Source organism: Lepidochelys olivacea (assembly GCF_965140295.1).
Source record: "Lepidochelys olivacea isolate rLepOli2 genome assembly, chromosome: 14".
Classification (NCBI taxonomy): Eukaryota; Metazoa; Chordata; order Testudines; family Cheloniidae; genus Lepidochelys; species Lepidochelys olivacea.
Window position 1 is genome coordinate 27,062,384 of NC_140424.1, and position 24,813 is coordinate 27,087,196.

Here is a 24,813-nt window from a genome sequence, read left to right on the forward strand (position 1 = left end):
TAATTTTCCCATTTACCCTTTTTAAATATTGCCACAACATTCACTTTCTTCCAATCTTCTGTTAAGTTAAGTCCCAAGCAGACTGCAAAGAGCTACAAAAGGATCTCACAAAACTGGGTGATTGGACAACAAAATGGCAGATGAAATTAAATGTTGATAAATGCAAAGTGTGGCAAATGGCTGATGCTACTGGGATGGGTCCTGTGCTTTTTCTTGGTGTGGTGGGTCAGGGCGCCACCCCTTATCCCTATTCTTGGGCATTGTGGGCTCCACTAGTGCCCCGGTGGGAGAGAGAGGGGAACGGAGAAGGGACCCAGGTCCACTCTCCTACTCTGAGTCCCAGCCCCTTCAGCTTTGCGGGCTGCTTACCCTCTCTCCCCTTGGGTAGGGTTTCCCTCAGTCCTCTGTGCCTGGGGAGTCCCTCTGCTCTGCTTGGGCAGGGTTTCCCTTCCCCTGGCAATCTGGTTCTCTGGCTAACAGCAGTACTCCTCCAAACTCTGGTCAGCTCTCCTTCCTTCTCTCTGTCTGATGGAAGAAGACAGAGTCTTCACGCTGAGTTTGTCAGCAACGAGTCAGAGACAATTTATTCATGCAATTGCAGGGAAGACAGCAATTGGACAGAGTGTCTGTCCTTAGGCAAATCTTCAAAGTACAAACAATATAAAACATTATTTATTCCCTTTCATTACATATAGCTATGTCCTGTTTATACATTTTTTCTTCCCATTATCTTAGTCAACATTGCATTCCATTCTTATCTTAAAGCAAGGTCCCTTGTAGTTTTCCTATTCGCCTCGCACAAACCTCGCTTCTACAAATCTTGTGTTATTAGGGTTAAGGTTGGCCTGTTTCTTGCTCTGTCTCTTAACCAAACTAAAATAACTGCACACAAATCCTCTTTTCCCTTTCACACTTCCACAATCTATTTAACCTGTAGTAATGTTTCCCTCGTCCACAGGGAACAAGATCATCCTAGGGCTTCTGCCCACCTACTTCCCAGCTAACTTCCCAGCACCCAATAAGTCAATTCTCCTGCTGCTCTCTGGCCCTGCTGTATCACAAAAGTAATGCACATTGGAAAACATAATGCCAACTATATGTATAAAATTATGGGGTCTCAATTAGCTGTTACCACTCAAGAAAGAGATCTTAGAGTCACTATGGATAGTTCTCTGAAAACATCCACTAAATGTGCAGTGGCAGTCAAAAAAGCTAACAGAATGTTGGGCATCATTAAGAAAGGGACAGATAATAAGGCAGAAACTATCATATTGCCTCTACATAAATACATGGTATGCACACATCTTGAATACTGCGTGCAGATTTGGTTGCCCCATGAAGAAGAAAGAAGAAAGCCAAGGAATGTGTGGGCCCCTTACTGAATGAGGGAGGCAACCTAGTGACAGAGGATGTGGAAAAAGCTAATGTACTCAATGCTTTTTTTGCCTCTGTTTTCACTAACAAGGTCAGCTCCCAGACTGCTGCGCTGGGCATCACAAAATGGGGAAGAGATGGCCAGCCCTCTGTGGAGATAGAGGTGGTTAGGGACTATTTAGAAAAGCTGGACGTGCACAATTCCATGGGGCTGGATGAGTTGCATCCGAGAGTGCTGAAGGAATTGGCGGCTGTGATTGCAGAGCCATTGGCCATTATCTTTGAAAACTCGTGGCGAACGGGGGAAGTCCCGGATGACTGGAAAAAGGCTAATGTAGTGCCAATCTTTAAAAAAGGGAAGAAGGAGGATCCTGTGAACTACAGGCCAGTCAGCCTCACCTCAGTCCCTGGAAAAATCATGGAGCAGGTCCTCAAAGAATCAATCCTGAAGCACTTGCATGAGAGGAAAGTGATCAGGAACAGCCAGCATGGATTCACCAAGGGAAGGTCATGCCTGACTAATCTAATCGCCTTTTATGATGAGATTACTGGTTCTGTGGATGAAGGGAAAGCAGTGGATGTATTGTTTCTTGACTTTAGCAAAGCTTTTGACACGGTCTCCCACAGTATTCTTGTCAGCAAGTTAAGGAAGTATGGGCTGGATGAATGCACTATAAGGTGGGTAGAAAGCTGGCTAGATTGTCGGGCTCAACGGGTAGTGATCAATGGCTCCATGTCTAGTTGGCAGCCGGTATCAAGTGGAGTGCCCCAAGGGTCGGTCCTGGGGCCGGTTTTGTTCAATATCTTCATAAATGATCTGGAGGATGGTGTGGATTGCACTCTCAGCAAATTTGCGGATGATACTAAACTGGGAGGAGTGGTAGATACGCTGGAGGGGAGGGATAGGATACAGAAGGACCTAGACAAATTGGAGGATTGGGCCAAAAGAAATCTGATGAGGTTCAATAAGGATAAGTGCAGGGTCCTGCACTTAGGACGGAAGAACCCAATGCACAGCTACAGACTAGGGACCGAAGGGCTAGGCAGCAGTTCTGCGGAAAAGGACCTAGGGGTGACAGTGGACGAGAAGCTGGATATGAGTCAGCAGTGTGCCCTTGTTGCCAAGAAGGCCAATGGCATTTTGGGATGTATAAGTAGGGGCATAGCAAGCAGATCGAGGGACGTGATCGTTCCCCTCTATTCGACATTGGTGAGGCCTCATCTGGAGTACTGTGTCCAGTTTTGGGCCCCACACTTCAAGAAGGATGTGGATAAATTGGAGAGAGTCCAGCGAAGGGCAACAAAAATGATTAGGGGACTGGAACACATGAGTTATGAGGAGAGGCTGAGGGAGCTGGGATTGTTTAGCCTGCAGAAGAGAAGAATGAGGGGGGATTTGATAGCTGCTTTCAACTACCTGAAAGGGGGTTCCAAAGAGGATGGCTCTAGACTGTTCTCAATGGTAGCAGATGACAGAACGAGGAGTAATGGTCTCAAGTTGCAGTAGGGGAGGTTTAGATTGGACATTAGGAAAAACTTTTTCACTAAGAGGGTGGTGAAACACTGGAATGCGTTACCTAGGAAGGTGGTAGAATCTCCTTCCTTCGAGGTTTTTAAGGTCTGGCTTGACAAAGCCCTGGCTGGGATGATTTAACTGGGAATTGGTCCTGCTTTGAGCAGGGGGTTGGACTAGATGACCTTCTGGGGTCCCTTCCAACCCTGATATTCTATGATTCTATGATCTCAAAAAAGATATATTGGAATTGAAAAAGGTTCAGAAAAGGGCAACAAAAATTGTTAGGGGTATGGCATGGCTTCCATATGAGGAGTGATTAGTAAGACTAGAACTTTTCATCTTGGAAAAGAGCTGACTAAGGGGGTATATGATAGAGGTCTATAAATTTTTGAGAATTTGTTCACTCATTTTGAACTCTGGGTGTTTCTGTACCATCCTCTTAGGCCAGGAATGTGCTTACGATGTAAGCAGTGTCAGGATGAGCTCCACCCTGACATCTGGTGGTGAGGTGTGGCAAGTTGTGGAAAAGAACTTCAGGGGCCGATCTCATTTGCATAGGCACACCCACCACGCCTAGAATGAGACCATAGCTGCCCAAATGGTTACTTTGGCTGCTGTGGGATCCCCAGTGTCTCTGTTATTGGGGCAGGAAGAATAAATTGTTATTACCCTGATTATGGGAACTGTGCTTGGAACTGTACGTGGCCTTTTGTTACGATGGAGGGATTCACCATCATCTAAGTAGCACTCGCTAGGCAAGGGTCATGGGTTCCAAAACTGTGTGAATGGAGAGAGGCTGGGGACAAGTATTAATACTTGGTGGCATGGGCCCCTTGGTGAGGGCCTTACATGCTAATTGCACTTCCTCCTCTCTCCACTGTGGAATATCAGAGCTAATTTTGATTTCATTAGAAGTCTAGTTATAGGCTGCTGAGCTCACTTTGGGCTGACAGTGCACCAGCACTGGGGCTCCCCTATTATAAGCTGAATTCACCTAAGCGCTGAAATCACTGAGTGTTGTGTTAAGTAGTGGGGGAGCCTGAAGATATATTGTGGAGCAGTTTGCGGGGCGGCTGGCGAAGCAGTTCGACACGGAGCAGTGTGTGGATGGCAGGAGCTGCTTGTGGGCCGTGGAGCTGAGCGAAGGAGTTCGTGGGGCGGCTGGCGGAGCGGAGCGCAGCTGAGCGAAGGAGTTCGTGGGGCGGCTGGTGGAGCGGAGTGCAGCTGCGCGAAGGAGTTTTGTGGGGCGGCTGGCGGAGCGGAGCGCCGCTATGGAGCTATGGGGCGGTCAGCTTCAGATCACGTAAGGTGCCTCTTACCCCCGTCCCATTTCCACCCAGGTTGGGAGGTAAAGCTCCGCCGATAAACTTTCGAACTCTGGGGCTGCCCTGACCAGGGACAGAGACTTTTGGGGCATTGGACTTTTGGGGTTGCTGGACTCAAGAACCAAAGGGAAAAGGGCATGCCCCAATTTGCCTGGGGTGGGGTTGTTTTTGCTCATGGGTTGTGTTATGAATCCGGTTGGTGGTGTTTCCCCAACATAATGCCACATTGTTTCTCTCTGTTATTAAAAGACTTTTGCTACACTCAGACTATGTGCTTGCGAGAGGGGAAGTATTGCCTCGTGGAGGCGCCCAGCGGGGGTGGTATATATTTGTCCCAGGTCACTGGGTGGGGGCTCGAGCCGGTTTGCATTGTGTTATTGGAATGGAACCCCTAGATATTGAACCCAGCCCTTGTTGCTGCCAACTCTGACGGGCAGAAGGGTTACATTTTTGGGGGCTCGTCCGGGATCGCCTGGGTCAGTACCCCTCGCAAGCACCTGTTGAGTGATCCACTACATTGGGAAACAATTTATATATATTTTTTTTGTGCTTATATTTTGAGGAAATTACTGTTTGTATAATGGCTAATATGTCAGGTTTGTTGGGCCCTGGCTCAGCAGCTTCTAGCTCGGAGGCTGCAGCCTCGGCTGATGATTGGACAAAAGCTCTGGGGCAAATATTGGAAAAGGTTGTGCTGCCCCATGCTGAGTCAGACTCTTGTCGTAAGTTAAGATTATTTGCTGGGGAGGAGGAGTTTGAACCCTGGTTAGAGCATACCACTGAAATGCTGCAAGAGTGGGCCGTACCAGATGCAGAAAAGCGAAGATGCCTTATAGAGAGCCTTGGCGGCCCAGCATTAGATGTGATTCGCACCCTGAAGCTCATTGACCCTGGGGTCAGTGTGAAGGACTGCCTAGAGGCCCTTGAACACAACTTTGGGAGCGTAGAGGGCCCTGAAGACAGCTACTGTAAGTTCCTTAATTCCCGACAACAAAAGGGCGAGAAGGCTTCAGCCTACATACAGAGACTGGAGAGACTGCTTCAGAGAGCTGTCATGAGGGGAGCAGTGACTGCTGAGCAGATGGATCAGACCAGACTGGCTCAAATTGTAAGAGGAACTCAGTATCAGAACCCGATTCTACTTCATCTCCGGCTAAGAGAACGACGGGAACATCCCCCAAGTTACTCCCAGCTGATAAAAGAGGTCCGAGAGGAGGAAGAAAGGCAGGCTGCCAGTGAGTTTTGGGAAGCCCAAACATCGGAGCCAGCCAGCACAACACCACTGCAAATGGCCAGTATACTGATGGTGAGCACCAGAGAGGAACTTGCCCAACAAATGCAGGTCCTGACGGAACAGATAGCTGAGCTGCAAAGTACCGTTGACCGAGTTAAGACTTCTAGGAATAAGAAGCCTCAAACTGTGGCGATTGAGAAGCCCGCACTTAGAGCCACCATCCCCCCCAGGCGAAGGGGGAAAGGTCAATTCTTCTGCTACCGATGTGGTCAGGATGGACACAGTGCTGCCAAGTGCCGTAATGAAGAAAACCCCTCCTTAGTGTATGGAAAGCTGAGGATCAGTTGGGAGAGATCCGGTAGCTGCCAGAGGGTCTGGGGACGGGGACCCCCCAGGTCTGCAGGATTTGAAGATTCCCCCAGAAAAGACTGTCCAGCTGGGATCCCTGCAGGACTGATAGGGCCTCGAGCAGAGGTCATGGTGAGGATCGAAGGGGTGGAGTGTAAAGCAGTGCTTGACACTGGATCTCAAGTGACTATTATATTTCAGTCATTCTACCAACAGATGCTTAGGCACCTGCCTATACAGCCACTGACTGGCCTTGGCCTATGTGGCCTCAGCATGGATGAATACCCCTATCAAGGGTATGTCATAGTGCACCTGGAATTCCCAGAGGAGGTTGCTGGGGTGAGAGAAGAGGTAGACACAGCTGCCTTAATATGCCCTGACCCTAAAGGGACTTCTGATGTGTCTGTGCTGATAGGGACCAACTCCAGTCTCTTCAAGGTACTCGCGGATTACTGCAGAAGGCGGGCTGGGGACCAGTACCTGAATACCCTGATGATCCATACGCTTTGTGCTGAAGCCTATAGGAAAATTGAGAGCGCTAAAAGGGACACATCTGAGCTACCGCTTGGGGCACTGAAGTACGCGGGCACAACCCCCTTAGTAGTGCCTGCAAGGACGGAGCAAGAAGTGCTTGTCATGAGTACCTGTCTGAAAGGCAGTAAAGGGACGTTAGCAATGATAGAGCAGCCGATGGGAGGAGAGCTCCCTGAAGGAGTGCTGGTCCCCAGTGGAGTCATAACCCTACCTGCTGAAGCCCAGGAAAGGGTGACTATACTGATTGCTAATGAAACGAGTCGTGATATTTTTGTGAAGCAAGGACAAAAGATAGCAGACCTCTTTGAGCCTGAGTCGATTGTAAAACCCCAGTATGAAACTCCAGTTCCGGCAATAGACCCAGCAAAGTTTGACTTTGGAGATTCACCAGTGTCCGAGGACTGGAAAGATCGCCTGAGGAAGAAACTTTGTGAAAGATCCAAGGTGTTCTCACTGCATGAGTGGGATGTGGGATGTGCAAAAGGAGTAGAGCACAATATCAGACTACATGACTCTCGACCTTTCAGGGAGAGATCTAGGAAGATTGCTCTCTCTGAGATGGAAGATGTGCGACATCATCTTCAGGAGCTGGCTGCGAATGGCATCATTACAGAGTCCCGCAGCCCATACGCCTCACCCATTGTGGTAGTCCACAAAAAGAATGGGAAAATCCGGATGTGTATTGACTACCGCACCCTAAACAGCCGTACGGTGGTCGACCAGTACACTATGCCTCGAGTGCAAGATGCCTTAGACTGTTTGCTGGGAAGCCAGTGGTTCTCTGTGTTGGATCTTCGAAGTGGATACTACCAGATCCCTCTGGGAGAAGAAGATAAGGAGAAGACAGCCTTCATCTGCCCATTAGGGTTTTATCAGTTCGAACGCATGCCCCAAGGGATTTCTGGAGCACCTGCCACCTTTCAACGTCTCATGGAGAAAGTTGTGGGAGACATGAATTTACTGCAAGTGTTAGTTTATTTGGATGACCTGATTGTGTTTGGAAGAACCTTAGAGGAGCATGAAGAAAGACTTCTTAAAGTGCTTGATAGGTTGGAGGATTATGGTCTGAAGCTTTCAATTGACAAATGCCAGTTCTGCAGAACCTCAGTGAAGTATGTGGGTCACATTGTGTCCCAAGAAGGTGTGAGTACTGATCCTGATAAAATAGAAGCACTCACTACATGGCCACGTCCAAGTAACTACAGAGAACTCAAGACCTTCCTTGGATTTAGTGGCTACTACCGCAGATTTGTGAAAAACTATGCTACGATTGTAAAGCCTCTGAATGATCTTACCAGGGGACATCAGTCCAGCAAGAACAAATCTAAGTCCAAGAATAAGGGGAGGTCCCCAAAGCCTCCTGTGCAGAGACACAATGGCCCCTTTGCACCATTTGGGCCACGGTGGGATGAGAGATGTGAAAGGGCTTTTCAAGAAATCATTACTTGCCTAACTCATGCTCCAGTCCTAGTTTTTGCTGACCCAAGCAAACCATTTATCCTGCATACTGATGCCAGTTTGGAGGGTCTGGGAGCAGTCCTGTACCAGGAAGTGGAAGGCAAATGTAAACCTGTAGCCTTTGCCAGCCGAGGATTGTCTGATAGTGAAACTCGCTATCCCACCCACAAGCTGGAGTTTTTGGCCTTGAAATGGGCCATCACTGAGAAATTTCGAGACTACTTGTATGGTGCTCAGTTCCAGGTGTGGACAGACAACAATCCACTGACTTATGTGTTAACAAGTGCTAAGCTGGATGCTACAGGGCAGAGATGGGTGGCCGCCTTGGCTAGCTATGAGTTCAGCATTCAGTACCGATCAGGGAGAAGCAATGTAGATGCAGATGCATTGTCCAGGCGTCCGCAGGCTCCAGAAGTTGCTGTGATACCCACAGATGGAGTGAGAGCTATTTGCAGTGTGAGTCGCCGAGAGCCAGAGGCCCGTGAAGACTTTCAGGGATGTGTTGCAGAAGCTTTGGGCCTGCCCCCTGAATGCATGCCTTCTGCTTCGGTGAACTATATTGCATTAGACCAATCTCCTTTGCCCATGCTCAATGCGGCTGACTGGCAAGAAGCCCAGCGGCAAGATATTGACATTCGTGATACACTACTTGCCAAAAGGGAGGGGCGAAGCCCAACTGTGGTTGTCCCACCTAACCCGGAGGGTAAACTACTATTGAGAGAATGGACCAAACTAAAACTGATTCAGGGAGTGCTACACCGAATGACCAGTGACCCTTTACAAAAACAACGAGCACAACTAGTACTGCCAAAAAAGTACAGAGCCCTGGCCATGAGGGCCCTGCATGATGACTTTGGGCATTTAGGGATGGAGAGGACCCTGGAACTTATTCGTAGTAGGTTCTATTGGCCCCGAATGGCTGAAGATGTTCGCAGGAAATGTGAGACTTGCGCTCGATGTGTTCAAAGGAAAACTCTGCCCACGAGGGCTGCATATCTCAAGAACATCACCAGCAACAAACCTTTGGAGTTGGTATGCATTGATTTCTTGTCTGTAGAGGTAGACAAGAGGAATGTTGGAAACATTCTAGTAGTGACTGACCATTTTACACGGTATGCACAAGCATATCCCACACGTGATCAGAGGGCCACCACCGTTGCTCGAGTATTGTGGGACAAATATTTCTCAGTCTATGGATTCCCGGCTCGGATACACTCTGATCAGGGGCGGGATTTTGAGAGTCACCTTCTGAAGGAGGTGCTGAAGATAGCAGGAATTAAAAAGTCTAGGACAACGCCTTATCACCCCCAAGGTGATCCTCAGCCAGAGAGGTTCAATCGAACCCTATTAGATATGTTGGGAACTTTGCGACCAGAGCAGAAGGCAACCTGGAGCCAGCATGTCGCATTTCTGGTGCATGCCTACAATGCCACAAAGAACGATGCTACGGGAGTCACCCCATATCTCTTGATGTTTGGGCGAGAACCAAGATTACCCATAGACTTGTGCTTTGGTGTATCAGAGGATGGAGATAGCTATGAAACTCATCAGCAATATGTATCCCGACTAAGAGAAAAGCTGCGGGATGCTTATCGCTTAGCTACCGCTGCGGCTCGGAAGAACGCAGACCGCAACAAACATCAATATGATGCTAGAGTGCGTTCGCAGGAGCTCCAGCCGGGGGACAGAGTCCTGCTGCGAAATTTGGGTATTGCTGGCAAACACAAGATAGCTGACAGATGGAAGGCAATACCTTACCTGGTGATGGAAAAGCTGGGAGATCTGCCGGTCTACAAGATCAAACCTGAAGACGGTCCAGGGCAAATAAAGACGGTGCATAGAAACCTTTTGCTCCCTGTGGGGGAATTGGTAAGCACCCCTTGTGAGATGGGCCACGGCAGGGCCGCCGGGCAGAACAGAGGTGCTAGACCAAAGCCGCCATCCAACACAGACAGTGGGCCCCCTGCAGCTAACTTACCCCTATTCTGCACATCTGAGAGTGAGTCTGAGGAGGAAGACACAACCCTGGTGTATCCTGGGATGGAGACAAGATTTCAGTCTCGATCAGCTGAACCAAACGAGAGTTTTCCCTCTTCCGCCCTAAACCCAATGGCGGAACTATTTAGGCCCCTTTCTGATACCCCGGTGCTGCTGATGGGACCCCCCTGTGATGACACACACAGGTTATTGGACAATGGGGACAGACAGGTAGAGGATGTCCTGGGCACCTTGGACCCTCCAGCGTTAGAACTAGGAGTGCAGGGGCCTACGCCAGTAGCCGAGGGACCCTCCAGGGAAGCCTCTCCATCCGTCACTCAAGAGGATGTTCCCCTTACTTCGGCAACAGAGATTCTCAATAGACGAGACAGGGTGATAAGACCAGTGAAACGGTTAACTTATGATGCACCTGGGGTGACTAGTGAGGAGCCAATACATTTAGCACACAGGCTTGTGGAAGCTAAAGTGGGCTTCCTGAGGCCCTTTGGAGGAAACCAATGAGTTGGTATAAAGGGAGTGTGATTTGTCGGGACGACAAAGTCTCGGCTGGGGGGAGGATGTAAGCAGTGTCAGGATGAGCTCCACCCTGACATCTGGTGGTGAGGTGTGGCAAGTTGTGGAAAAGAACTTCAGGGGCCGATCTCATTTGCATAGGCACACCCACCACGCCTAGAATGAGACCATAGCTGCCCAAATGGTCACTTTGGCTGCTGTGGGATCCCCAGTGTCTCTGTTATTGGGGCAGGAAGAATAAATTGTTATTACCCTGATTATGGGAACTGTGCTTGGAACTGTACGTGGCCTTTTGTTACGATGGAGGGATTCACCATCATCTAAGTAGCACTCGCTAGGCAAGGGTCATGGGTTCCAAAACTGTGTGAATGGAGAGAGGCTGGGGACAAGTATTAATACTTGGTGGCATGGGCCCCTTGGTGAGGGCCTTACATGCTAATTGCACTTCCTCCTCTCTCCACTGTGGAATATCAGAGCTAATTTTGATTTCATTAGAAGTCTAGTTATAGGCTGCTGAGCTCACTTTGGGCTGACAGTGCACCAGCACTGGGGCTCCCCTATTATAAGCTGAATTCACCTAAGCGCTGAAATCACTGAGTGTTGTGTTAAGTAGTGGGGGAGCCTGAAGATATATTGTGGAGCAGTTTGCGGGGCGGCTGGCGAAGCAGTTCGACACGGAGCAGTGTGTGGATGGCAGGAGCTGCTTGTGGGCCGTGGAGCTGAGCGAAGGAGTTCGTGGGGCGGCTGGCGGAGCGGAGCGCAGCTGAGCGAAGGAGTTCGTGGGGCGGCTGGTGGAGCGGAGTGCAGCTGCGCGAAGGAGTTTTGTGGGGCGGCTGGCGGAGCGGAGCGCCGCTATGGAGCTATGGGGCGGTCAGCTTCAGATCACGTAAGGTGCCTCTTACCCCCGTCCCATTTCCACCCAGGTTGGGAGGTAAAACTCCGCCGATAAACTTTCGAACTCTGGGGCTGCCCTGACCAGGGACAGAGACTTTTGGGGCATTGGACTTTTGGGGTTGCTGGACTCAAGAACCAAAGGGAAAAGGGCATGCCCCAATTTGCCTGGGGTGGGGTTGTTTTTGCTCATGGGTTGTGTTATGAATCCGGTTGGTGGTGTTTCCCCAACATAATGCCACATTGTTTCTCTCTGTTATTAAAAGACTTTTGCTACACTCAGACTATGTGCTTGCGAGAGGGGAAGTATTGCCTCTTGGAGGCGCCCAGCGGGGGTGGTATATATTTGTCCCAGGTCACTGGGTGGGGGCTCGAGCCGGTTTGCATTGTGTTATTGGAATGGAACCCCTAGATATTGAACCCGGCCCTTGTTGCTGCCAACTCTGACGGGCAGAAGGGTTACACGTGGTATTAGCTAACACCTGGTGCATTGCTATTCTGCCAAGGCCAGGCCTACTCTGGTTCACAGCGTTTGGTTCACACTGTTAGTTATGCCTAAGGCTCTAGCAAGGCCTACATACGACGTATTGAAAATCAGTATTAAAAGTCCGATAAGCTCCTCAGCTAGCTCTTTTAACAGTTTCAATGAAAGTTATATGCACCTGCTGATTTTAAAATGTCTGCCTCTTGTAGCTTCTGCTTAACATCCTCCAGAGACACTAGTGGAATGGAAAGAGTGTTATCATGTGATATAGCTACATCATCTGTTTTTTCCCCCAAATACAGAACAGAAATATTAATTGAATACCTCTGCCATTTCTGCATTATTATTGATAATTCTACCATTTCCATCTAGTAATGAACCAATATCATTGTCAGGATTCTTTTTGTTCCTAATATATTGAACAAATGCCTTCTTATTGTCCTTAACTCTGCTGGCAATACATTTCTTTCTTTTTTTTTTTGTCTCTTTGCATCCCTTATCAATTTTCTACAATTCCTAGCTCCTGATTTATATTTTATATTCATTGCTATCAACTTCCCCTGTCTTCCATTTGTTTTATATATTTATAATACACACACTTTTTTTTTATTGCTGCCTTCACTTCCCCTCCAAACCAGGTTTGTTTTTTAATCAGCATGGCATTTTTCCTCAGTTGTGGGTTTGTGGCTTTTTTGATATCTAGTCAGGAGTTCTTAATGATTCCCAATTAACATTCACATTTTTCTGATTTAAATTAGTCTTCCCAGCTGTTTTGGCTCATAATAGTTTTTAGCTTTATGAAATTGGTTCTATTAAAGCATCAAGTGTGCATATATATTACTGGGCTGGACTTCATTCTGCTTGTACATTATAAATCTGATCAAGTCATGATCACTTGTACCTAGACTACCATTAATTTTAAGTGATCAATTTTTCTTTATCTGTTAAAACAAGATCTAATAAAAAATTCCTCCATGCTGGCTGCAATGCTCTTTGAGTCAGGAAATTGTCATTTACATTGTGTGAAAATCTGCTTTCAACTCTTCTCACAGCTGCAACTGAAGTCAATGGGAGCTGTGCTTTGAAAGCATAAAGTGCTATATACTTTGAAACTTCAGGTCTCGGGTGTCTCAGATTTGGGGACCCAAAATTAATGGATACCTTTGACCTTAATTTCTCTGTGCCTGAGCTCTCCATGTGTAAAACAGGGATAACAATGCCATTTCACCTCTCAGGGGTGTTGGGAAAATAATTTCATTAATATAGTTGAAGTTCTCAGATACTGTAGTGATGAGCACCATTGAAAAGCCCATGAAGAAATTAGAATTGTGTATTCAGAGTGGGGTATGGTTAGTGTGCAGTAAATAAACCTGGGGGCCACAAGTTGAACAATGAGGATGAAACAAAATATTGAGTAGCTGCAGTCTATCCTGTGCACTGAATTCATAGATTTTTAAAGCCAGGAAGACCATTAGATCATTTTGCCTGACCTTCTGTATATCACAGACTGTTCAATTCCACACAATTACCCATCTACGGAGCCCAGTCATGTGTGTTTCACTACAGCATATCTTCCAGAAAGGCATCCAGTCTTGACTTGAAGACATCAAGAGATGGAAAATCTACCACTTCCCTTGATAGTGTGATCCATTTGGTAATCACACTAACTTTTAAAACTCTGACTTATTTCCAATTTGAATTTGTCTGCCTTTAGCTTCCTGCCATTGGTTCTTGTTTGTCTTTCTCTGCTAAATTAAAAAGCCCTCTAGTACCTGGTATTTTCTCCCCATGAAGATACTTAGAGCTAGATCTGCATAGGGACTTAGGTGCCTAACAATCACTTTAGGCACTTAAGTCCAACATTTTGGTGCCATTGAATCCTTCAAAACTCCCACTTAGCTGCCACCTAACTTATAAGTGACTAAGTTCCATCAGCAGGCATGAGCAAAACCAAATCCTGATGCCCCAAAGCTGCTTAGCACCTTTGCTTACACCTAAACCCGAGTTAGTGGGATGCTCAAGCTATACAGTCCCCTGCCTATCTCATGTTCAGGGCCTATCCAGCAGGCATTTTAAGAGCACTCTTACCAAACTGGGCCTCACACAAAGAACAGCTAGATGATTATGTTTGGGGATTGTGTGTGTGTACCCAATAAGCCAGTGGATAGGGAACTCCATTGGGGGGCATGTTCTGAACTTGGGTCTCTCACATCCCAGGCGACTACCCTAATCTCTGGGCTGTTGGCTATAATGGGTCGGAATCTCTTGTTCACTCATTCTCTCCTCTTTCCCCCTTCACAGTCCCAACAGACAGTTCACAGCTTTGAATCCCAAGCAGAGAGTGATACCTCTCTCCAGCCCACAATTAGGTGCCTAGCTACCTTTGAAGGGTGGGGCTTAGGACACACCCCTCACAGTGGAATTTCCTATTGGCTAGAATAGGTGGCTCCCTGCTCAGTGTGCTAGCTTTTGTGGCTCCCATTTTTAGGCACCTAACTCTCCCCATGTGTAGGAAGCCTGGCGGCAGGTATAAGGGGCTTGGGGAGATGAAATCTCTCCAAACAGGGCAAGAAATGCCAGTTGTGGTGCACCTCCCTTTGGAGGCGTGCCAGCCTGCCACCTTTCTATTGTCGCTGCTGGAAGCTCCTCAGAAGTGGGGGGGCCACTGGTGCCCGGAGAGCGACCCCGCCCCCACTCTGCCCCAGAGCTCCGCTCCCGCTAGGTCTCCTTCCCCGAGTCCCAGCTCGCTCCTCTCCACCCGCTGCTCGCCCTTAAGGCAGGAGGGGGCAGAAAGGAGTGAGTGGTGGGGGGCTTGGGGGATGGGGCGGAGAGGCACGAACGGTGGGTGGGAGGGCCCTGGGAGAGGGGGTGGATAGGAGAAGGCAAGGGGACCTCTGTGGAGGGGGCAGAAAGGAGCAGATGGGGGGCTTGGGGAAGGGGGCAGAGAGGAGAGAGCGGAAGGTGGGGGTCCTTGGGGAGGAGGCAGAGAGGAGCAAGCAGTGGGCAGGGGGAGGGGGCAGAGAGGATTGAGCAGCAGGCAGAGAGTCCTCGGGGAGAAGTGGTGGAGTGGGGTCATAGCTTCAGGGGAAGAGGCCAAGTGGTGGCAAGGCTTCGGGGCAGAGTGAGGGTGAAGCATGGTATAGGTCTTGGGTGGGAGGAGGTTGAGAAATGGATGAGCCTCAGGGTGGAGCAAGGGGTGGGTTCACAGTCCAGGCACCAGTGGCCCCTCCCACTTCTAGGGAGCTTCTGGTGCTTGCAAATGCAAGCCTCCCCAAATGCAAGAGTCATGCGTCTCTTAAGTTGGGCACCAAACGTGGGCTGAGGTTGCACTGGGTGGAAGGATGCCTACATGGTAGATGGTGCAACACTCAGCATTGCAGTTCCTAAGTTCCTTTGTGGATTTAGCCCTTATACACTGTAATTAAGTCACCTCTCGATCTTCTTTTTGATAAAGAGCTTGGTCTGTTCAGCTTAAGTCTTTCACTGTAAAGTATTTTCCCCATCCCTGGAATATTTTTTGTGGTACGCTTCTGCACCCTTGTGGATTTCCTTGGTCAGTTTTATGAGGCAGGAGTGGAGAAGGCAAGTAAATGGCAGAAACATGCCACTGAGCCCCATTCCCTATCAGTGCAGCTGAGCTGCTTTATAGCCCTCAACTACTCATTGTAAGCAGGGTCTGAATGAGCTCTCTCCTGCCATCTATGGCAGGAGGAAAAGATGGGGGGAAAGGATGTCAGGAGCAGACTGTGTTTGCATAGACATCCCTTCTCTGCTGATTCCCTAGGCAGAACACCGAGCCTGAACATCTACACTGTGATCAGTGTTGGCTGTTTTGGTAAAGATATGAATCCTGAGATAATGAAATATTTTTATTTTTATTGTATGAGTAAAGGGCAGCCAAACTGGGCTTAGTATGCCCCATTGAGGGGGTCACCCTAAATTTGACCTCACTTGTTAATCAGGGACTACTGATGCCAAATCCTGGTGAAAGTTAGAGAAGAGGGGTATAGGTATCTTTGCCTTGTGGTCCAGTCCTGTTTAGGGAGTCTCTAGAGCTATTTGATCCTTTTCTGTCCAGTGTTTAAAAGTAAAGCTGACTAGACTCAACTGAGAATCTGGGTGGTGTTAGTGATTACTTGAGCTGCATGTACTGATAAGCTGCTCTAAAGGAGCTGAACCTTAGGTCAGCTGTGGATATAGTGTTGCAGTGAAAAGACAATGTAGAAGAGTTAGCAGCAGAGAAGTTCCCTGCTACCCAATGAAATCAGCAGAACGTTGAAATCAGTGAGAATTGGGCTAAGTAGTGGAGCAGCAGGATACAGCATTGCAGAAAGAGGTAGCGTGGAGGGTAGAATGACAGTGGCAGAAACGGCAACAACGTTGATGAGCAAAGGGGCCGAGAGGCAAACCCACCCAAACACACTCCTGGCCTCTGAGGATATTGCTGACCTTGGACAACAAACCATGAATGGCATGCAGTGGAAGAAAAAGGGGAATGGCATGTTAGAGACACATCCATCTGTTGGACTTTCGCATCACACGGTGGAAAACAGAGCCAATACTGGGGCAGGGGTTTTATTTATTGGTTGTATACTTTCAAGTGATTGTTGCAGTGTTTTCTCAAATTAATGCTTTGTTTAGTTCTTTAATTTTGTTTATTTTGTTATACGCAGACTCAGGATATGGCTACGCTGCAATTAAAAACTCGTGGCTGGACGGGCCAGCTGACTAGGGCTCAGGCTAAAGGGCTGTTTAATTGTGGTGTAGACATTTGGATTTGGAATGGTGTCCAGGCGCCAAGATCCTGTGAGGTGGGAGGATCCCAGAACTTGGGTTGCAGCCCGAGCCTGAACATCTACACTGCAATTAAACGACCCCTTAGCGTGAGTCCAAGTCAGGTGGCCCATCCAGCCACAGGTTTCTAACTGCAGTGTAGCCATACCCTCAGCAAGTGGCGAAGTGTTGCCTCTAAGGGGTGCCCAAGGGCGGTGGTCAGTTTTTCTAGAGTACTGGGTGAGGACTGAAGACAGTTTTGTTTTCTTTTGTTAATAGGAACCCCTATATTTTAAACCAGGCCCTTGTTGCTGTCGACTCCACTTGGCAGAAGGGTTACAGTTTTGTGGGCTTGTCTAGGGTCCTGGGTCAGTGCCCCTTGCAAGCACATTTTGAGTAAACCATTAATTTGGGGAAACAATTTTGTTATATTTTTGAGAAACGACACTTTCTATAATGGCTGTATACATGTTAGAGGAGTGGAGCAAGGGGATGAATATTGACCCTAAGACCTGCTTTCTAGTAGAGGAGGAGTAGTAGTAAAAAATGGGTGGCAAAAAGAAGCTGGACCAAAACCACTGTCCAATAAAGGCAATGGGCCCCATGGGGCTAACCCACCCTGTTCAGCATGGCTCCGACTGAGACTGAAGACACTACCATGGTGTATCCTAGAATGGAGAACAGATTCTGGTCTCTATCTACTGAACTTCTTTTGGCTTTGAACCCCACAGCAGAAGCATTTAGGCCTGTTGCTAGCACACCCATTTCATCAGTGCGACCAGCCTATGGCAATGAGTCTGCCCCACCAGCATTCCCGTATCTCTTGAAAGAAAGACAGGACTCTGATGACACAGTTCAGTTGTTGGGCAAAGGGACATACAGGTGGAAGGTGTCCCTGATGCTTTAGACCCTCCACTATTGGAGCAAGAGATGCAGAGGCCTATGTCAGTGTCTGAGGAACCATCAATGGAACTGTTACCGTCCCTTGCCACGGAGAAGTCTTCACTGACCCTGCAATCCCTATTCTCAATAGTAGTGATAGGGTTATCAGGCCAGTAAACAGGTTAACTTATGAGCACCTGGGGAGGTTAGAGAAGAACTGATACATGTAGCTCACAGGTTTGAATCAGCAATAGTAGGCTTCTTAAGACTCTATGGGGAGAATTCGTAGACCCGGTATAATATGGAGTGTGATTTGCCAGGACGAAAAATTATTGGCTGGAAGGAGAATGTAATCAGGATCTGAATGAACTCTCCCCTGCTGTCTAGTGAAGAACTGAGGGGAAAAAACCTTAGGAGCAGATTATACTTGCATAGACCCTGCCTAGGCGATAACCAAATAAATCTGCTTGCCTAAGTGGTCAATTTTGGTTATTTCATGTAAAGATTCACATTAGTATGAAATGTCATTGTAATTAAATGTTGTTATCCTTATTGTATGAGTAAAGGGCAGCAGAACTGTACTTAGTATCCTTTGATTGAAATTGGACCTCACTCGCTAAGCAGGGGGTAGTGTTGCCAAATCCAAGTGAAAGTCAGGAGTGGAGGTAATGTTTTTTACCTGATAGTGTGGTACTGTTTAAAGTGTCTTAAAAGTTATTTGATCATCTTCCTATGATGTTTTGGGGGTTTATCCACCCTAGTAAGTTTATCCACCCTATTCTACCATCCTCATAGAATCATAGAATATCAGGGTTGGAAGGAACTGCAGGAGGTCGTCTAGTTCAACCCCCTGCTCAAAGCAGGACCAATCCCCAACTAAATCATCCCAGCTAGGGCTTTGTCAAGCCTGACCTTAAAAACTTCTAAGGAAGGAGATTCCACCACCTTCCTAGGTAACACATTCCAGTGTTTCACCAACCTCCTAGTGAAAAAGTTTTTCCTAATATCCAACCTAAACCTCCCCCACTGCAACTTGAGACCATTACTCCTTGTTCTGTCCTCTGCTACCACTGAGAACAGTCTAGATCCATCCTCTTTGGAACCACCTTTCAGGTAGTTGAAAGCAGTTATCAAATTCCCCCTCATTCTTCTCTTCTGCAGACTAAACAATCCCAGTTCCCTCAGCCTCTCCTCATAAGTCATGTGTTCTAGTCCCCTAATCATTTGCCCTCTGCTGGACGTTTTCCAATTTCACTCCTTGCCCTCTAACTTTGGGTGCTTCTGTGCTGTATAGCTTTGATTGAGACCTCTGACACCAGGAGTCAGCTCACAGCATAATGGTCTCACCCTGGCTTCCACCAGCCCAGTTACTCCTTACAGAGTGTCCATAACAACACTTCTGGTCTCAATTCTCCCCAAAACCATCTCCCCTGCAGTGTCCAGATCCTCTTACTGGACACTCACAGAGGTAACCACAAGTTCACTGAATCCAAAGAGCCACTATAGATAATAGCTTGGTAGCTCAGCTGGGGTTATATACTCTACCCTACTACACAGCACCAAAATGATTTGTAGTAATAAACTTATTCTTAGTTTTTAACAAAGAACGTTGTGACAGGGTGCACCTGGACCTTTGTGACCCCCTACTGGAGGCCCTGCAATCCCACTGCACTCTGCCCCAGGAAGGACTAGTAAAGGTGAGTCCTCCAGGCCTACCTAGAAAGGCTACACAGAAGCAGCCAATCAGAGCCCACTATGCTCAAATAAAAGGAGCTGCAAGATTGAGCAGCTCAGTCTCTGGCTAGGATTAGAGGGGTGCTCTGCTCTGGCCCAGGGTGTTTGGTGTGCTGCATTTACTGGACCTGAGAGAGAGAGAGGACCTAAGAACTGTAACCCTGAGGTGGTGGTAAAGAGACAAGGTGAAAAGAATCCCAGAGAAAAAACAGCAGCAACTTTTTAAAGGAGGCAGCATGTGGCTGCTGTGTGTAGGATCCCTGATTTCGGACCTGGAGAGGTGGGCAGGCTTGGGTTTCCCCACTGGCCACTGGGAAAGTGGCCCAAGCAATGAGAAGGCTTGTTTAGAAGCCTGATCTAAGGGTGGGATTTAAAGGGCCCAGAGATAGAGCTGAATACCCTGGTGAGGGCTAACAGTTCGTAGAACTTTTATAACTCCTGGAAGTGATTTACTTTTTGACCGTGTGACTTGGCTGGAGGGCTGAGCCACTGAAGACCTACCTAGGGAGGTCACAAACCTACTGGGAGCACCAGGAGCAGGAAAAGGCCTGCAGTACCAAATGGAGCAGCAGGCGGTGCTCAGGAGGGGGTGCCCCCCATTACAAACACAGATTTCCATGATTTCAAGCAAGAGTGAGAGAGCTATGAAAGGGTTGCAAACAAAATGAAAATAACGTGGTTTCTAGGGTCTAAAACTTAATTCTAGCAAAATATAGCTTTGCGTAACATAGTTTCTTACTCACACTGAGTTATCAGCATGCTCCAGCTTGTTTCAGCAGGAGGGACCCTTCTTTCATAGATACTCACTTATGCCAATAATCATTTTGTTCTAAAACACAAAAATATGCTGTTTAGTGTTCATACAGTTGAAGGCAAACATTAAACTTAAGTACTCAGTTAACTCTGCTTCATCTTGAGCTGTTTAACTCTACAGTAGCTGTTAAAACCTTCCACTAGGAATCTGTTCCCCCATTTAATCCATAATTTATAGCAATAAATGGATAGCTTGACCACTTTTGCTACAATATATTTAGGAGATACAGTAGTATGATGTGGATGCAAAACTGCTGTCACTTTCTAACAAGCCTTTTTGTTGACAGCCTTGCATGGGGTTCCTTCGCTTGCTGTATGGCTGCCTCTGTCACCACTATTAACCGATATACAAAAACTATTTTGGAATTCAAGCACAAACGAAAAAAGCTGGAGAGAAGTTTAAAGAATAAATGCAAGTTTCCAGATCCTGGAGTTCCAGAGAAAGCTTGGAATATGTATGTTAGCTCTTTTCATAACACTACAGAGGACTTGGAGCATCAATTAAAGGACATACATAATCCAGCCAGCATTTCAATGTTTGTAGATTTAAACAATATCCCTGAGCCACACCGTGAAGAGTATTGCTAAATATGTTCTACAATATTTGTTAATTAAAAATTTATCTGTCTAGCATTATTTATTTTTCATAAAGAGAAATGCTTTTATCAATGCTTCAAGCAAGACATAGTGTTTGTGGAACTGATCCAGCTAGAGTGGTTCACAAAAGGCAGTAAGTCATATTCTCCATCGTCCTGCATCTTGTACAGTCATATACACATGTGCAAAGTGGGTGTGAACACTACTACATCAGAATAGCACTGGCTTACACCCCTTTACTAGTGGAAATGACAACACCAGTACCATGGCAACAAAGAATCTGGTCCACAACTTGGTCCATAGCTGGAATAGGCTATTTTTCATTAAAGATGCAACCTCCCAGCCCAATTCAGCACATTTCAGGCTACACTGATTAGTTTCACCATGTGACAGAGGTCCCAGGGAGCCACACTGAGGTAACTCGATTAGGATAAACTGTAAGGAATGGGGCAGATAATCCCCAAAGCTAGTGGATATTCCAATACTTAGATTTATCAAGGCAGCACAAAACAGCTTGTATAATACCTAACTTGTTACCCAGAAGCCAACAACACAGTTCCCTTAAAGTAACCCAGCCTTCGGCCTCCAACCAGACATCCAAGTCAAATATGATGAGGATTACTAAAAATCTTATTCATCATATAAGAAAGTTCTACCAACTCCAAAGGAACAGACACATTACATCCCAGGTTAATTAATATTCCAGATCTTACCCAAATACACACTTACAGACAATTCTTATTAACTAAACTAAAATTTATTAAAAAATAAAAGAGAGAGTATTGGTTAAAAGATCAGTATACATACAGACATGAGTACAGTTCTGAGATCAGATTCATAGTAGAGATGGTAAGCTTTGTAGTTGCAAAGTGTTCTTTCAGAATTGGTCCATAGGTTATAGTCCAATGTTCATATTCAGGGTGATCCAGATAGGACTGGAGATCTCAGTCTTACGACTTAAGCTTCCCCTGCATGAAGCATCAAGCAGAACTGAGATAAAAAGGATCAGGTCCCAAGAGTTTTTTATACAGTTTTCTAGCAGCCCCTTGACCACACAGTGCTTAGGCGAACAACAGGCAATCAGCCAGACTCTGAAGTAGACCTGTTTCCTAAGCATCACTGGTAATTAGCTATATGGATTAACATAAGGCAATTTATCCATTAGGCAGCTTATCACAAACTTTAAAGAGACATATAGACAATGACATTATTTTACCCAAGATTCATCTAAATGTTAATATTCCCTTTTGATCTCTGAATCAATAGCTATAGTAATAGACAGGAACTGTCTGTTTACATGGCTGACATCTAACAAGATATAAGTAAACAAATACAATTAGTATCACCTCTAATTCTCTAAAAATACAGGTTTGCATTTCAAAGTTCTAGCCTATCTAACATGGAAAGGCCCTAATTACCATTTACATACTTTTTAAACATGTCTCTAAAGATTGAATTTGGGTCATTTATCGTGCAGGATGTTTAACCCTTTCTGGCCGTGTTTCACCCACCATAAGGATGGTGGTGGAATTTGATGCCTGTAGACAAACTGGAAGTGATAAGGTGTTATTGTGCAAGCTGAATGAGAAACCCATGCTGTGAGTGCTGGTGTTTTTGTGCCAAATGACCCCGCTATTACTATGCTGATGTGCATCTTTATTGGGAGTCATAGTTCACTGAAGACTACATAATACAGTGTCTCTGATGGTATTCGAGGCACAGAGGTCTGTGCAAAGTTCTGGTTCCCCCTTCATCTTGAAGAATTGGAAGGAGCAGTGGAAAGGATTAAAGTCTTGGAAAGATTTTCTTATGAGGAGAGACTGTTTAGTATATAGAAGAGACTAACAAGAGGGGATGTGTCAGAAATACACAGAGTAGCGAATAGTCTAAAGATGGTAAATCAGGTGCCTTTATTTGCTTACTTGCAGGAGGGGGTATCCAATGATTTTGACAGGCAAAACATTGAAAACTGGTCAAAATAAATATGCTTTTACTTAACACATAATTAATGTGTGGATATTTCTGTCACAAGATATCACTTAGGTGAAGATCTTAGTAAGAGTTTTAAAAAATTAGATGTCCCTATGTAAAATGATTACACCCACAATAACATTTGGTAGGGAAAAGTAAGAGTGAGATGAACTCTCATATTTCAGTAAATAAGCCAGCTGCTAACCTCTTGCCTCATTTTAAGGGCCTCCAAAATGGTGATGAGTGGAATGGTTCATGCTTTCATTATTTTGCCCACCAATTAGGCCTAATTTCCAAAGCACCACTTTTGGTCCATTGATTTCTGGTCCCCTACTCCTCTTGTTCATCAATCATAATCTTAACACTGTCCTTGAATGTTATCATAGACCCTCTCTGTTTAAATTCAGTCATTCTGTCTCCTTCTTGCATCTTTTCTTAAACAATCATATAACAGGTCATTGTGACAATTCACGAACCTTTACCCATTTTCCACCAATTACATTCACAGTTAAAGTTAGCTTGGGGAAGATAAAGGAGTGGTTCATTCAGAACTCAATTAATAAATAATTAAAGGAGGGCTTGATATTTTTTTTGATGAGATTACAAATTTGGCTGATAAAGGTAATAGTGTTGATGTCATAAACTTAGACTTCTCTAAGGCCTTTGACTTGGTATTACACAACAGTTTGATTAAAAAACTAGCACAATTTAAGGTTACCATGGCACACACTGAATGGATTAAAAACTGTCTAACTGATAGGTCTCAGTATATAATTGTAAATGGGGAATCATCATCAAGCAGGCATGCTTCTAGTGGGGTACCACAAGGATCAGTTCTTTGCCCTATGTTATTTAAGGATTTTATCAATAACCTGAAGAAAACACAAAATTATCAAGATAAATTTTGCAGATGACACAAAAATAGGGGAAATGGTGAATTATGAAGAGAACAGGTCACTGACAGTGTGATCTGGATTGCTTGGTAAAATGGACACAAGCAAACAATATGTGTTTTTAAACAGTTAATGTAAGTATATGCATCTGGGAACAAAGAATGTGGGCCATACTTACAGGATGGGGGACTCTATCCTGGGAAGAAGCGACTGAAAAAGATTTGGGGGTCATGGTGGACAATCAGCTGAACATGAGCTCCCAGTGCAAAGCTGTGGCCAAAAGGGCTAATGTGATCCTGGGATGCATAAACCGATGCTCAAATAGGAACAGAGAAATTATTTTACCTCTGTAGTTGGCACTGGTGCAATCACTGCTGGAATACTGTGTCCAGTTCAAGAAAGATGTTAAATAATTGGAGAGGGTTGCCTTTTAGTAATAGACTCAAAGAGCTCAATTGATTTTGCTTAACAAAGAGAAGGTTAAGGGGTAAGTTAATTACAGAGTAGAAGTATTTACAGGAAGAACAACAATTAATAATGGACTCTTCAGTATAACACAATCCAGTGGCTGGAAGGTGAAGCTAGATAAATTCAGACAGGAGCTAAAGCATAACTTTTTAATGGTTAGAATAATTAATCACTGGAACAATTTACCAAGGGTCATGGTGGATTCTCTGTTACCGACAATTTTAAAATCAATATTGGATGTTTTTCTAAAAGATCTGCTCTAGGGGTTATTTTGGGGAAGTTCTCTTGCCCATGTTATATAGGGGGTCAGACTGGATCATCAGAATGGTCCTGTCTGGCCTTGGAATCTATGAATCACTTATTACAACAGGGCCTCAACCTGGCCTGCACTTTTTACAGTGCATGTTTGCATGTGTGCTCCCCCATAGGCACATTCTTTGGGTGCTAACACTTGTGGTGATGATACAAATAAACTGCTATGAATGGATACATTTATCTCAGAGCTTCTTTTTTTCCTCAGGAAAGCACTACAAGGGACAAAGTGAAGGTGGCTAGTGCTTTAGATGTTGATTTTCATCGACTCAGACATGTCAGTTAACCCTGACTTTGAATTTCCCTGTTTTAATGTTTGTTTTTTATAGCTACAAAAGTTATTGTAACAGTTATTTTCTCTTATTTTACTAATAGGTACTTTGGGCTAGATCCACAAAGAGACCGCTACGTTAGCCACCTAACTCCCCTGAGATCCTCAACCCCCTGTTCAGATGCTGCCTGTTCGTGCAGATACATAAATTTCTGCCAGCAAAGTGCCCAAGGTGCCTACATTTTTTCCAGTGGGTATGCACGTGTAGCTCAGTGCCTTAGCTCAGACCTAAGCCCCAGTAGGATTCGCCAACTAAGTGTGCCTCTGCCTATCTCACCTGCAGAGCCCAATCTAATAGGTATGCTCAGAATATGTCCACTTGATCGGGTCTGACCCTAAACACAGAGAGGGTGCGGTGTGTTTC

At 46.0% G+C, this 24,813-nt stretch overlaps 1 protein-coding gene across 1 annotated transcript in view; it reads left to right on the forward strand.

Moving 5' to 3' along the window:
- The window catches only part of LOC311530250 (germ cell-specific gene 1-like protein), a gene marked incomplete at both ends in the record, with an annotated part of 78,335 nt that extends 57,870 nt beyond the window's left edge, over nucleotides 1-20,465 (forward strand). Inside the window, one exon of the mRNA XM_084646714.1 lies at nucleotides 20,165-20,465. Coding sequence (XP_084502840.1) covers nucleotides 20,165-20,465 — 301 coding nt within the window. The remainder of the gene's footprint in view (nucleotides 1-20,164) is intronic.
- Nucleotides 20,466-24,813: the final 4,348 nt, after the last annotated feature.